Raw genomic sequence first — 14,979 nt, forward strand, 5'->3', positions numbered from 1 at the left:
TTAATGAAAGCTGGATAGCTGAAGATACTGAACACGTTTTCTATCTATCGCTAGACACAAACACATAAAATGGACGTTTTCCAGTTAAAAAACCAATAATTAATAAGAGTTTCAACCTATTTAAACTGAGCTACTTGTCAGTATTTCTATTTTGATTTTTATTAATTGAACTATTTAGACTGCATTTATCTAAGCATTAATGCAGTCTTACAAGTGGATATCTAACAAAGAGGGTCAGGTCCTAAAAAGAGACTTTGACCACACTCATTCACAAGCTAATCAGCTATTTTTTTAAACTGTTCACATATCCGGTGTTTCTTTGTTCATACTAATTGACTTATTTATAAGATAATTACACTTAGTGATTCAAAATTGTAGAGATTTTATGTGAGCTAAGTTACTTTTTAAATAAGGTGATTATGGTGCATTTATATCGTCTTAAGAAGCCATATGATGCATAAGGTATGATTCAAATGAAAATCTCTAACTGGAACGGATAGATTGTAGCTGGGTTCATGGACGTCAGTACAAAGTTTTACGTTTTCAACTTTTAATCCAATGATGATCTAAACACATACATAACAATATATTTTTATAAAAGTCTTATTTATACAAAAAATAGAAAAGAATATAAATATGAAATAATTTTCTCCTTTATGTATTTTATTGTTTTTGCATAAAATGTATTTTAAAATTTATATTTAATGGTTATTTAAGTTATAATTTAGTACAAATATAATAGCTCATATTTGTATATAAATATGCAAGTATGTTTGTATGTAAAACAACTTTGGCTAAAAATTATTAAATTGTAGCAGTTTTCTTAATCATTTTAATATATGTTTATATTTAATTTTATTGAAATATTAGTCATTAAAGTCCTTTAAGTATTTATTATATATTTTATATATAAAATTTTGTTTTATACAATCTATAATTATATTTTTATATATATATTTATTTTCTTATTTATGATGCATTTGTATAACAATTTCTACATTTCGTTTTTTTAAGGACTTGTTTATTTATGTAAAAATATTCTACAAAAACCTAACATTTAAAATATACTATTTCTTGTGTAATATATATCATATGGACAAGGTTTCAACATTCATTTAAATAAAATATAAAATTCAAATCAACATGTTAAGTGAAATAATCAAAAAAGCTTTAGGTTTTAAAATAAAGTTTAAAATATTTTATAAAAAACCTAAATAAATTTCGCATGTTGGCTCAAGTTTAATGGCGAATCTGTGTAGACTCACTTAGACTAGGTATAGCTCCATTGCTTCCGTTGTGTTCTTGAATAAAATATAAGCATAATTAAAGGATAAATTATTTTTTAACCATTTTTGGTAAAATAAATGAAAAACAAAAAAAATTTTATTGCTCTCATAAAATACTTATTTTTACCCAATTTTAAAAAGGCAACATATCGTAGTCCAAATATAGTTAATAACAAAATCAAAAAAAATCTTTATTTTAGATAACTAGATTCTAAATAATTATTTCAAAGTGTGACCACACTTTTTATTCTGTTAAATACTTCGGTAATATGTGATTCTGTCGAAAGGAATTATATTTTTATCGTTTTACTTCTTTAATTATACGGTACCACAATGGGCTTGTAGGCGTAAGTGGATCCCTTGGGATCGCCGGTATAACCTAACCTATTGTTTAAGTTAACAAATGTATTTATACAGAAATAATTGTATCAGAGTTTGTGACTTCTGTTCAAAGTTTGAGCTAAACATGGAATCCAATAATCTTTTCTACTAGATTATATGTACATAAAAATAATTAGTATTGCATTTTAAGAAAACCAATTAAAATAAAATAAATGTATATGTAATATAGTATTTAACAAGATAAAAATACTTAGAGATTATGTTTTCAAATAAATAATTTAAATTTCAAAACAATCATATTTACGTAATTTTCTTCATAACATACAATAAAAACATATAGATAAGTATTGGAATTGGAAAAATATCGATTCTGCTCATTTAGCTTTGAAACTCTTTTAAATTCCATATTATTCATACATTTGGAGAAAATTGGATGCTTTGCCCAAATTACCAGATATATTAATAACCAGCCACATTCCTTAATAAACGAGCGCACTCTATCAGTTTCTAGGCAGGAGATGTAAGTTCAAGAATTACGCTTGTAGATACTTGAACTTGAATTTTAATAACCATATATGCCACTATTTAAGTGGCATATAAGAATTTTAGGAGCCTCTATCTCGAACACACTGAATCCATAATTTAAAAAAAAGTTAAATAATAAAAAAATAAAGATGATAAGTCAATAATAAAGCAAAAAGTTTTTAGCAGGCTATTAAAAAATATTAAAAAAAAAAAACTGCCAATTTCTTTAACAAGTTTATTTTTCAAATCTTAGTTTATAGCTTAATATATATAAATATATTAATTGGATTTTTTGAAATAGCTTTTAACATGTTTTTAATTTTTTCATTATTTATATTTTAAAAAAATGTTACATTGTATGCTATTTATAATTATAATAATCATTTATTTGAAATTATTTTTTAACGATTATCATGCATCTTTTTTTTTTAAATGAGTTAAGAAGAAACTATTGTAATATATTAATCGTTTTGTTATAAGTTATTTTATGTTTTATTTATTTTTATGACAAGATAAGCATTTAGAATATATTTTTAGGAGATTGTTGTATATAATATTAGTTTATTTTTAATATGTATAAATATTTTTTATTTTATTATTTTATTATTTTTTGTTTTTTGTATAGTTTCATTCATGTTTAATTTCTTACTTTTAATTTAAAATTAATAAATATTAAAAACGTTATTATTTATATATATAGCAATAATAATATATATTTAATAGTATAATAATTTTTTGTATTTTACTCTTTAAGTTTATAAATAAATAAAGCATTAAAAGAGATTCTAAAATTTAAGTCAAAATTTTGTAGTCTTTTTATTCTTCAAATACAACAAAATTTACTTTACGAAATTTTTTTTGCTTAACGACAATATTTAATGTATTATATTTATATTATATATATAATTTTTTTGTAAACAAATCTTCATTTTATATAATATAATTTATAAATATGTTTGTTTATCAAAAAATGCTTAGTTTCGCACAACAACGAAAATAACAATTTTGTATATATATATTTTATTCAATTTCATAAATAAATTAAACTAATATACAAATAAACGTAATTAATTATTATAATTATTACATTATTTGTGTATTCAATAAATAAATTCTGACTAAATTACAATAATTATCGTAAGTAAACATCCGCTTAGCACATTCAATCCTTCATTTTTTCAACTTCCTTTTCTTAGTTCTGCGTATTTAGATTCCATTGAGCAAACTGTTCCTGCCACTGATTATTCTGCATTGTCTGTAAATAAAAATACTAACTGTTAAAAATTTATAGTCTTTGAATTAGTCAAACCATGCAATAGAATTAAATTTTTATGACCATTTATACACACAAAGTACATACATATATTAGTATATATTATAATAGAATGTATTTACATCTGACTTATATGTTATGTATGTGAAATAATTGGGTTTATATACATTATAAAGGATTTGGAGGATAAATGTATAATTTGATAGTTAGAAATTTACAACATAGGACTACTCATTGTATTACAATATAAGAAATTTTGATATTTACAGCCGAATTATTTATATAAATAATATATATATATATATATATATATATTTATATATTTACTAATAACAAAAAAAAACAAAAACAACAAAGATTATAGCTTGAGATTTTAACCCTTTACCTTTTCATTCCATTCGGTATTATAAGAATGTGTTTCGTCAAAATCTGCAATTGTATTATGAGTTTATTAGGAAAACCAAATAGCAGATTTATATTCATTTATATTCAAAATAAATTACATTTTTATATTACTTTTACATTTGTTAAAATGTGTTAAAAACTCTCTAAAACACATCCATAAAACAGCAAATAAAAAACTTTGTGTCGAATACAAAAAAGTAACAGTTCTACATCTATAGTTCTGAATACAGCGAACATAAATTTAGATGGAAAGTAATATTAGCATAGGTGAAAGAAGTATTGAGAAATGATTATGAACTTATGGCACAAATTACAATTGAGAAAATGCTGTGCTATATATTTATTACTAATACTTATTTTTAAAGCAGATCTATGTTTCAAATTTTCACGTAAAATTTTTCAAATTAGATATATTATTGATTCCAATACAATAAAAACCACCAGACTCAAATGAATCATTGGAATCCCAGTGATGACCTACATAAACCTAACTTTAAAATTTTTATAGAAGCCTTCCTATTTGAAATGCGAAGAACAAAATTAATATATAAAGAAATAAAAATATATCATTTAAGCTAGGGCTCTCCAAAGCACGGCCCGCGGCTAATGTTTGTGCGATCCGCGATATGTTTTTAATCTACCATAATTAAGTAAATTTTCTTTGAGTGTACTGGAAAAACTACATAATTTTATTCTTATAGTATATCAAATAAATGAATTTAAATTGATAAATTAATAAAACTGAATTTAACATTATAACCCCATTTTTATTTTTGTTGAAAACAACTATGAACGCATTATTTGTTTCTGCGGCCCTCCAATCTGTACAGTGATTTGTATTGGTCCACGATCACATCTAGTCTGGATAGCCCTGATATAAGTTATAATTTAATGTCATTTTTATGAGGAAAGTGACTATTATATTTAATAGAAACTAGTACATTTCATAAAGATGTTTTTCGAAAAGTAGTAAACTAAAACAACAACAAAAATTAATTTTATATTATTTTAATTAATTGAATTTTTAGCTGTCCATACAGCTGTTTCGAGTTTTGCCAAATACCCATCATCGGTGGTCTTGGAAATAATTCTTTTATTTAATTATTCGTAAATAGTTTTTTGAGATTGCAAGTACCAAGAATTGAACTCGTGCTCTACCAGAAACAGAAACAGGCAATACTAGAAACAGTAAAACCATACCGGTAAAGGGATTTCGAAAAACCATCTAATATAAAACAAAAAACAATCTAATATAACGATGCCAAACCTATGACATGCATGTCATGAGTAGCATCTATAAAAATAATTTCTTGAGACTAACATATATGCACAAAAGCAGTTCAATAAAAAATTTATTAAATGCTCTTGAAATTGAATACCGCTTCATAAAACAAAAAAAAATTAAATCAAACGATATCTAACGATTTTCTGTCTCAAACGTATAAATCATCCACAATAGCGTAGAGCTTGAGGCTAATAAAGTAACAGTAAATATGTTCTTCGACGCAAACAAATTTTATGTGCTGCAATTCCATTGATGGCCCATAAGACATTATTTTTTTAGTATATGACTATTAATGCATATGTGAATACGACGAAATGAAGAAATAGTTAAACATCTGATTTGTCATTATGCAGCGCGTGCGCAACTTAAGTTTAATATACCAATGGTTTTTTCTCAACCAACTTTAAGACCCTCCGTCGAATACAATTTTATTCTTTTAAATAATTTAAATCCTATTAAGATTTACACGACACTACAATGGGAAATTAGATATAAGTGCATCTCAATGATCAACATTACAACCTATCCTCCATATATAATCTATATTTCAACTGCAACAAAACTATAAACAAAACTCGTTATGACAATAAAGTTTATGACCCGAATATGTATACAAATAATATTAATAATTTATTTATTTGAGTCTAAAAAAACTTGACAATTACAGAAAACAACAAATTAACAATGGCAATTATTTAATATATTGTATTGTGTAATTGGTATATTGATGACATCAGTTTACGGAATACATCCTAAATTATATATTTGAATAAATAATAAATACTAGGTATATCAAAAAAAATATTTCGTAACCAGCTTTCGTAATGTCGTAAAATTATATGGCTATAATTGTTGTCAACTAGAAACAAGATGATCTATTAATTTCTTATTAAACATATATTTGACAATATCATCGAAATTTATAATCCAAAAGAATATATGTACACGCATCAAATAAAGAAAGCATGTTCAAAATATTGCTATATGGGGAGTTTTGATATTAAAAATACTTCCCTAATAGCTCTTATTGGCATACTTTTAAACATATTATTTCTGATTCAATATTATATATATAAATTTATATTGTATACATAAAAGTTCCTAAACAGTTCGGGATAGATATAGTAGTCTATCTGTCTATATAATACATATATTATTTTTTCGAACATAGCAGTTTCGCTATTAATTTATAAATATTTATTATAAAACATATTTTTGGAATCTCAATTGGTTTGCTAGTCATGATAATGATGATATATGTAAATGACTGATAAATAGAATATATAGAATGTAAAATTATCAAAAGCAGCAAAAATAATTTTACATAAATTTCTTTTCATTATAATTTTAAATCTGTGAGGAATTTAAAAGTGTTTATTCTAATGGACTATTTATTTTATAGAATAAAGGAATTTTATTTTTAATTTGAACAATAGCAATTAAATTAAAATAATAAATTTACCTCACATTTATTCTTAAACGTAAACTTCATAAACTCAAACTATATTTTAATATATGGGCGTGCATAATCGTTTGCAACTCATCGATAGTCTCACCGATTTCATGCAAAGCCGGAAAACCAGCATTGTCATCCTCAATCAAATATTCTGGATAGTGTCTGTAACCAAGTATCCGATCTATATGAGCTTCTTCATGAAGTATATCCTCATTTTCATTGGCATAGTCCTCATCACTTTGAAATACTTCCACAATTTCATATTCATCAGAAGATTCACCACCTTCGATGTGGCGTGTTTCTTATTAAATACATTATTGCATATATTATAAATAATAGATTTAATAAAAATTCATACAATTCATAATATATAATTTTTTTTTTTATTTTTTATTTTTTGTTTTTGGAGAGTTGCAGTAACGGTCATTGTTTTATAGTTGTAGGTTGACATTGGGTATGAAGAGCAGAAAATTTATTTGAAAAAGGAAAAATAAAATCAAACTGAATTCAACAATTGCATCTTTTCTTATGCCGTCTATTTGGAAAATAGTCTAAAACAAAAAATGTGAAATAAAAATAAAAAAAAAGCAACAAAAATTCTTTTTTAATTCTATTAGAATTCTATTAGAATATCTTTCGGTTTAGAATCACGAATCTGCGTTGCTTTAACTGATGTGGTGAACAAATTGACTCTGTGATATGGAGACGTGACTTGATCAAATGCAGCACTATACCAACTTACCTAGTGGCAATATAAAACGAGGTTGATTTAAGTTGTTCGATTGTCCTGGAAAAATATTTCAACAACGTATTTACAACAACACAAATAATTCATTCTGCATTACAAAGCCGCGCAAAATGTACAAGAGTTGTGCATATGAAGGTAATGCGATTTGAAAATCAAGTGCGATAAAAGTACTATGAATGGCAGTAGAGGAGATATTTAAGTGCTGTATGAGAAAAAACATATACATATAAAATCCAGTTATTTTGAATGTGAAAAGATGTATCAATTAAAGGTTTCCAAAATTCAAATTAAGGTGAAACAAAATGATATGGTCAAGCGGTGTTACTATTTCGATCCAAGCAGCAAAACAGTGCCGAGTTGCAAATAGAGAAGCACATTCTTCAATTTATTTTTACTTTATACATTTTTAATTATGCTGCCCGTTTACCTGTATGAAGACCATTCACTAATGTAGAAATAGCATTGGTAATAGAGTCTGCCGCTTCGTTAAGCTCCACATTCGAATAAGATGTTTGAGCTGAGCCATAAAAAATCCAAATTTTGAGTTGGTCTCAGTTTTAGTAAAGTTAAAATTAATTTTTTTTCTATATCAGCGTCATATATGTATTATAAGTCGTTATTGATGATATTTCCTAAATATAACTACTACACTACATGGATTAATATATAACAGTGTAATTCGTTTTATGATGATAATATTATATGCGTTATGTGTAAGTCGGTTGTGCAAAAGCATACGTTTGGAAAGAACAATTTTTAATCGACAGCAATTCTTAGTGAAGAAAGTGAAATCAGGTCACAATGTTTCACAAACATTAATTTAAGGATATGGATTCCAATTACAAGTCACCAACGAAAATAAAATAAATAAAATTAATAATAATCGATTGTAGCTTCACTGTGCTGGACGGGTTTTTTGCCATCATTGTATAATGTAAAATGAGCCAAAAGACTTTTCAACTAAATGAAAGTATCTTGTCGTAGGGCAAAAAGCCGTGTAAAGGTGTATCCACACATTCGCAGGCAATGGTACCTGCTAAGGTTCGTTCGTTCGCAAGTGATCGCTTTGGTGTGGATGTTACCTTAATGTGATGCGAACCTTAAACGTCATGGAGGAAATTCTTGGTTTTTTATGAATATGTGGAGATAAAAATATTTTAGTTGTATTCACTCTATCTCACAAACTCATTGCAAGCAGCATGAAATGTACAGATTGCGCGAGCTTGCAACGGTTAATAACAAAAAAGGAAAAAACTATATTGCAATTATTTGCAAGCTTGCTATACCTAAACCCATGTATGTATACATGCTGGCAAAGAACTATTTCGTGCACCTTGCAATGACTTTACAAAACAGAGTGAACACCTCTTTTGTATTCTTGTTGGAAATTTCCTTTAATATTTGAAAAACCTTATTTATAATGGTTTTCTTAATAAATTGAGAACAGAAACGTTATTTATTTATTTATTTTTGAAAGGTATTTAGTTACTTATACGTAAAGCTCATCCTTCTTAATGCTCATAATATATTAAGCGTCACAAAATCTGCTGTTTTAGAAGGTAAGTTCGGAAATAAAAAGTATTGCCCTACCTCGTACCCAGTTCGAAACTAAATGTAGGATCACAATTCCCGGACAATTTTTTTAGAATTGCTCATTCAAATGTTATATTAGTTTAGTATAGATCTAGAGAAATATTCGCACAATATTTCTGGTATTACTTCAGAACTTACTTCAAGATTAAAAGACTATTGGTTCGATTTCTAATATCATATTGGATTTCTTACAATACGGACATCCATTTGAGTAATGCTTAACATTTACATCGTAACTAAGAAATTTTATTGCTATAGTGATATTGTAGAAAGAGTTCTAAGCATATAGTAATAAAATTAAAAGACTATTGGATATCTATCTATTTTTATTTATATTTATCAGTGTATTTGATTATATTTTAATTTAAAAGTACAGAGAAATCTATGTTAAAGAGATGAGAGAGTTTTCTCACATTTTGTTTTATTTTAATATAAATTTTAATGTAAAAGCGAATGTTTAATTTAATATACAAGACAATTGGTTAATACATATGAACAACTCAAATATAATACCCATAAATATTTTATTAACTATTATTTTTTAGTATATATATTTTAGTATCACATTCACATTCTTTAGAGAACTATCTAAAACTAACAAACTATCTCAATTAAACTTCCAAAGATATATATTATAAAAATTGAAACAAAGGAGAGTATTCGTAGAGTATTCAATATTATAATAGAAATGATATCGTAAATAGAATAAATAATTATATATGTGAGCAATGCGTAAGTCAATCAATCAATCAATTAATCCTACAATTATTATGAAACGGGTCGAGTAACTCTATCTTAATTGGGTTAGCTGGAATAAGGTTTGTAATCTTAAATCAAGGAACACTTCTTAGTTTAAGATTCAATTGCCCAATTAGATGTAAGAAACATTTTTTAGAGATGGCAAAATAGATTCCAATAGCAGTGTAAAAAGAGGGGCAAAGGAATAACCATAACGAAATTTCGAAATATGACTTAAATTGACATTTTAAAAATATTAAATCATATTATATAGAGCCTTAACCTATTCTATATATATTTCCAATTGCCTAATAAATATATTATTAAAAAAAGGTTATAGCACAAGTCTTTACATATCAAAGCAAATAGTGAATTAAAAATGTTTGAAGGAATTTTTCAATACAATAGAATATTTAGCTGGACATTGATTAATCTAACACCAAATTTAAAAAATCTTTTTAATAGTTTATATAGTTAATTTAATAAATAATAATATCTAAATAATAATATATAAACAATTTGATTACTCACGCGCACTTCCATTGGCAGCAAACGCAGCACGAACCTCACTGCTAATTTGATTGAGTTGATCTAGCTGATTTTGGTTAAACGCAGACTGTCCTATAGGTGATTGAGAAAGTGGTGTAGATTGTTGGGCTTGTAGTAATTGTTGTTGAGTTGAACGTAACACATTTCCACCCATCATAGCATGTACTTGCGGCATCTGCTGTTGATGTAATGAATTCATCGGTGATGTACCATGTGTATTAAGTCCTCCTCCAGCACCTCCACATGGCATTGGTGGGGACTTACCAGAGCGAGGGCTAGAATTTGGTGTTGAGCGTGGAGAGGCGGTTTGTTGATTTTTAAGCATACGCATCAGTCCTTCTAATTGTTCCATTAACTGACGACGTGAGTCTTGTAAAGCTCCTAAATGCCCTTCTAGTTCTCCTTTACGCTGACGCAATGCACGCAGTTCATTGATGAGTGCTGGATTTTCAGGTGCCATTTGCTCAGCTTCTTGTTGGCGACGTAAACGTGCAATTTCTCGCATTATTTCTTTGTTTTTAGCTTCTAGTTGCGCAATTAATTCTCGTTGAGCACGTGAATTGTCTGAAGTTATGGGATTTGCGTTTTCTGCACCAGCCATACCAACGGGCTGTGTTTAAAATAAAATTTATTAGTTGTGTATTATAGCTACTATATTTAAATGATATAAACAAAATTTTCAATATAAGATCTGAACATTTTTTTTACATTAATTATTTATATGCTTACCGCACGGTTTTCTTGCGCTAGACGCGCTGCGTAACGTGCAATTAACCTATGCTCTTCATCATTTGCCGACGCAGCTACTACACGAGACATAGACGCTGCTGTTGCACTATCTAAACTACGACCAGTCGCTCGTGAGTCTAATGTACTTGAGCGATCAAATAGTCCACCACCAGGACCAACTGTGCCTGGACCATGCAAAAGTGATGGATCAGAGAAACCATTGTGAGACGGTAATGGCGATGGCGGTACTATATGTGACAAATTAAGCGTTTTTTCGGGTTGTTCTGGAAATCGTGGCAACACTTGCGTCGTCTTTTCGGGAACACATCGAAAACTTTTTCGCAACGAATGTCCAATTTGTTTGCTTGGTGATTTATAGCTCGAATATTCCTTAACTTCGTGATCGTTCTGATGATTCAGCGATGTCTTGCCATGCCAAAAGCATTCTTGACACAATTGGTAGGCGTGACACCGCTGACAACGATAACGGAATCCAGTAAAATTTTCTTTATGACAAACAGAACAAATCGTTGGATGGACAATAGTCTCGACTGTGGCCAATCTGTGCAATAGAGGCAACCAGACAAGACATGACGGTCCCGGTTCTGACATAAGTGTTGCCATGAAATCATTCACAGTGACTTTATTTTCGGCAGGAAATATTTCCTCTTCAAGGCCTTCCTTGTAATGGAATGTTGGAGATTCATAAACAGCTGCTGGAAGTGCAAGCACTTCTCGTAAGAATTCACCCAACTTCCATAAAACAAGTTGGCCAGCACCATCAGAAATTTGTGAAAATATATCTAATAAAGAGGAAAAGAGAAATAAAAAGTAAACGAGAGAGAAGAGGTAAGAGAGAAAAATAATTATTTAAATAGTAAATAAATTAATAGGTTATAAGCTTACAACGCAATTTATCAACCAACTTTCCAGAACACATGGTGGCCAAAGCAACTTTAATAGAAAAAACTCGAATCTTGCCGGAATTATCACTGAAAAATATATTTTGAATACATAAATAACTATTTCAGATCATTTTAATTTAATATATAAAATTTTACCTTGTATATGCTGCTAATAACCAGTTCAAAAGAAGTCCAGCTTTTGAATCAACAGGAACTTGTTGAGCTGTTGGAAGACGTTTATTTAAATTGTGATATAATGATGACACGAGCGTTTCCAGTCGAGCAACACTAACTTCACTCTGTGGTTCCAGTGTATTTAGACCATTTTCTCGAAATGCTTCGATAACATTCCATATATCTACCAAATGTAAATTTGTCGATTTCTGTATGTAACGTAATTTTGATGCAGTACGATATGAAGCAAATCGAATGGAATCAAATGTTTGCAGACGTAGGTCCTGTAGTATAGCCACACGCGGCTCTAATTCCATCATGGCTGATTGCATTTACTATATCTTCAGCCAATTATTATGTTTGATCTAAAAAGAAAAACAATTTTTATTTTAAATACAAACACTAACAAACACAAGTCACCTTATTCGTAATTAGTTTTTATTAAAAACTATAAACTAAAATCAATATGTGATAAGTAATTACAAGAGTTTGTGAAACCATCAGCATGATTTTATTATAAGAAAGTGGAACAGAATGCAAGAAATTTAGGTCATCGTCATACTAGTTAACTCAGTACCTCTATATGGTGAAGCACAATGGAACATTTACCTTATTTTTACAATGAGTTAACGAACCAAAGAAATTTTTTTTGCTTGCTTGACTTTTCATTTGCTTTTTTTTTTTATTTTTTTCTTGTTTTTGCTTTTTCATTACGGTTCCTAATAATCAGAATACAAAAGCAACTAGCAAGCTTTTGTTTTCCAGATTAGAGCAGATGAGTATCCTCCAGTTTTGTGAAATAGGAAAAACCCATTGCCTTTTATATTGTGCTAATATCCGTATACAGTGTTCATAAACTTTATGTATGGTTGGCATTCTCGGAAGTCAACAATTGAAATTTTAAAAACAAAGTTATCCTATTGAAAAAGTAATTAACGTTACTTCGATATATCGACAAGTTATTACGGCAACATATGGAGTATGGGGACTTTTTATTGTAGAACTTTAAATGTAATCATCAACTGCAATGGTTTAAAACAAGTCTGTTATAACTATGATAAGAAAACTATTTATAACCTTTAATGAAAATTTTTTATAATAAAAAACAATGCATTAAACTAAATGTATTATTAAATTTATAATATATGGTATAAAAGTATGCATAAATATTTTTATTTTAAATAGGTAGAGAATATCATTTTTAACAAATTGAATCGTCAAACAAAGTGCTTGACAGATTAAATAAATTATGGTGCGATAAGACCTCTTCGAGGCCGTGCGCATCAAAAACTCTTCAATTAATAATATTTAAGTATTCATTCCCAGTCTTAACACCAAATTTTTTAGTTATAGACTAGTTTTCTGTATAAAAAATTTATTAAGAATGGAATACGAAAGAACTAACAAAAGTTCCAAATAAGTCAGCTTATTTAGCATAGTATTAAGATATGTTTGCCATTCTTAACGTATTTTGGCGTAACCTGAATAGAATGCACTGTCACTCGACATCTCAACACAAATCTCAACTGATGTCGGAAACGTCGGTTTGTTAAAGTCCATAATTTATGAAGATCCATAATTGACACAGAAAAAACTGCTGATAAACTGGGTTTGAATTCTATGGGTATATGGTACATGTGAAGCAATTATTTATACAAAATGAAGAAATGGGTTTCATATGTGTTTTATATTTAATTAAAAAATTTCAAAAAAGTAGTTAGATATGATTTTATCAGGCGGTGAAGTTTGGTTTTACAAGTAAAAGACATAAACAACACAAGAGTCAAAATTATTGAGCCCAAAGGTTTTAAACAACCCGTAATAACCAGGCAGCGCAATACAGCAAAAAAGGATTAAAAAGCTGCAGCTGTTATTCCCCTTAAAATCCCTTTAGAAGATTTGTTATCTTTTTAATCATCTAACTGTTCAGACAGTCCACTCTGTAATTCCTTTCTATTTCACAAATGTGAAAGATAATTTTAAAGGATGTTGTTTTTCAATAATAGATGATAAAGAGATGATAATAGATATTGTATATTGTCAATCAAAGCTGTAAATATGCAAAAGCATTGGACGCCCAACTTTAACTTATAAATATATGAAACTACAGATGAATAGTAGATGAGTGAGATGTTAGGTAATGAATATCAAATAACTATAATATAATGCCCTAACTATAATGCATATATTCAGGCTGTTAATAAATTTTAGCAATTTTGGGTTATATTGTTTCAGAGTTTGTATGAATGCATAAACAAATTCAAATTCATCTTTGTCTGCAAAAACAAGGTATAAAAAAAACGACAGAGATAAGTTTCGGAAAACCGTGCTTTATTTGAGGTTTTGCAGAAACGTGTCCAACTAGTTGAAATCCTTAAATCTAGCAAACCGAAATTAATTCATTTGTAAAATACTTTTATGAAAAAAGAAATGAAAATACTTATATATATTTATTATATTCTAAATACTTTACAAATTTAACACAATTTGTATAAATACTATAGAAACAATTTTAAAAAAATCTTTAATTAATAAAATAAATTTATAAATTAATAATGATGTTTTTTAACCAGTACGTTGTATTTTTTTAAATTATAATTTTCATTAGGGTACTCTGTTCTTTTTAATGGGATGCAAATAAAAAATAATTTATTTCATTTTTTTTATATTTATTTCATCAATTATAAAATTTACTCATTTTTATTATTCTTAATTAAATATTGTACTTAACAAATGAAAACATTCACTTTACAAATCGATGAATACCAAAAAACAGTTTGAACCTATTCAGACGAGTATGTGGCGTATGTAAGTTCACCCACAAAGGGTTTTAAATGATAGTGTAGTTGTAAAAAAAGAATATAAAATAGTAAACTTACAAGAAATCGGGTTTACTTTGTGTATGGTAATGTATTATTTTATTACTTACACAATTTTAGACGTTCTTATCGTGTCTGCTAGTCTGACTGTC

The 14,979-nt window shown here is 27.7% G+C and overlaps 1 protein-coding gene across 6 annotated transcripts in view; it reads right to left on the reverse strand.

The window, feature by feature from the left end:
• Positions 1-3,326: 3,326 nt before the first annotated feature.
• Positions 3,327-14,979, reverse strand: part of LOC119677891 (dystrobrevin beta) — a 44,148-nt gene continuing 32,495 nt past the window's right edge. The window contains exons 3-11 of one of the 6 annotated variants that reach the window (XM_038089453.1): positions 11,991-12,373; positions 11,836-11,921; positions 10,930-11,732; positions 10,183-10,810; positions 7,748-7,837; positions 7,315-7,359; positions 6,673-6,873; positions 3,812-3,855; positions 3,327-3,408 (exon numbers count right to left, since the gene is read on the reverse strand). In XM_038089453.1, coding sequence (XP_037945381.1) covers positions 3,346-3,408; positions 3,812-3,855; positions 6,673-6,873; positions 7,315-7,359; positions 7,748-7,837; positions 10,183-10,810; positions 10,930-11,732; positions 11,836-11,921; positions 11,991-12,340 — 2,310 coding nt within the window. In that variant the 5' untranslated portion in view covers positions 12,341-12,373 and the 3' untranslated portion in view covers positions 3,327-3,345. Of the gene's footprint in view, positions 3,409-3,811; positions 3,856-6,578; positions 6,874-6,926; positions 7,124-7,314; positions 7,360-7,747; positions 7,838-10,182; positions 10,811-10,929; positions 11,733-11,835; positions 11,922-11,990; positions 12,374-14,979 lie in introns of those variants that run through there. The other 5 variants (XM_038089454.1, XM_038089455.1, XM_038089456.1 and 2 more) reach the window with 5 other exon arrangements.

The sequence above is a fragment of the Teleopsis dalmanni genome, chromosome 2, assembly GCF_002237135.1.
Source record: "Teleopsis dalmanni isolate 2A chromosome 2, ASM223713v2, whole genome shotgun sequence".
NCBI classification, from domain to species: Eukaryota; Metazoa; Arthropoda; class Insecta; order Diptera; family Diopsidae; genus Teleopsis; species Teleopsis dalmanni.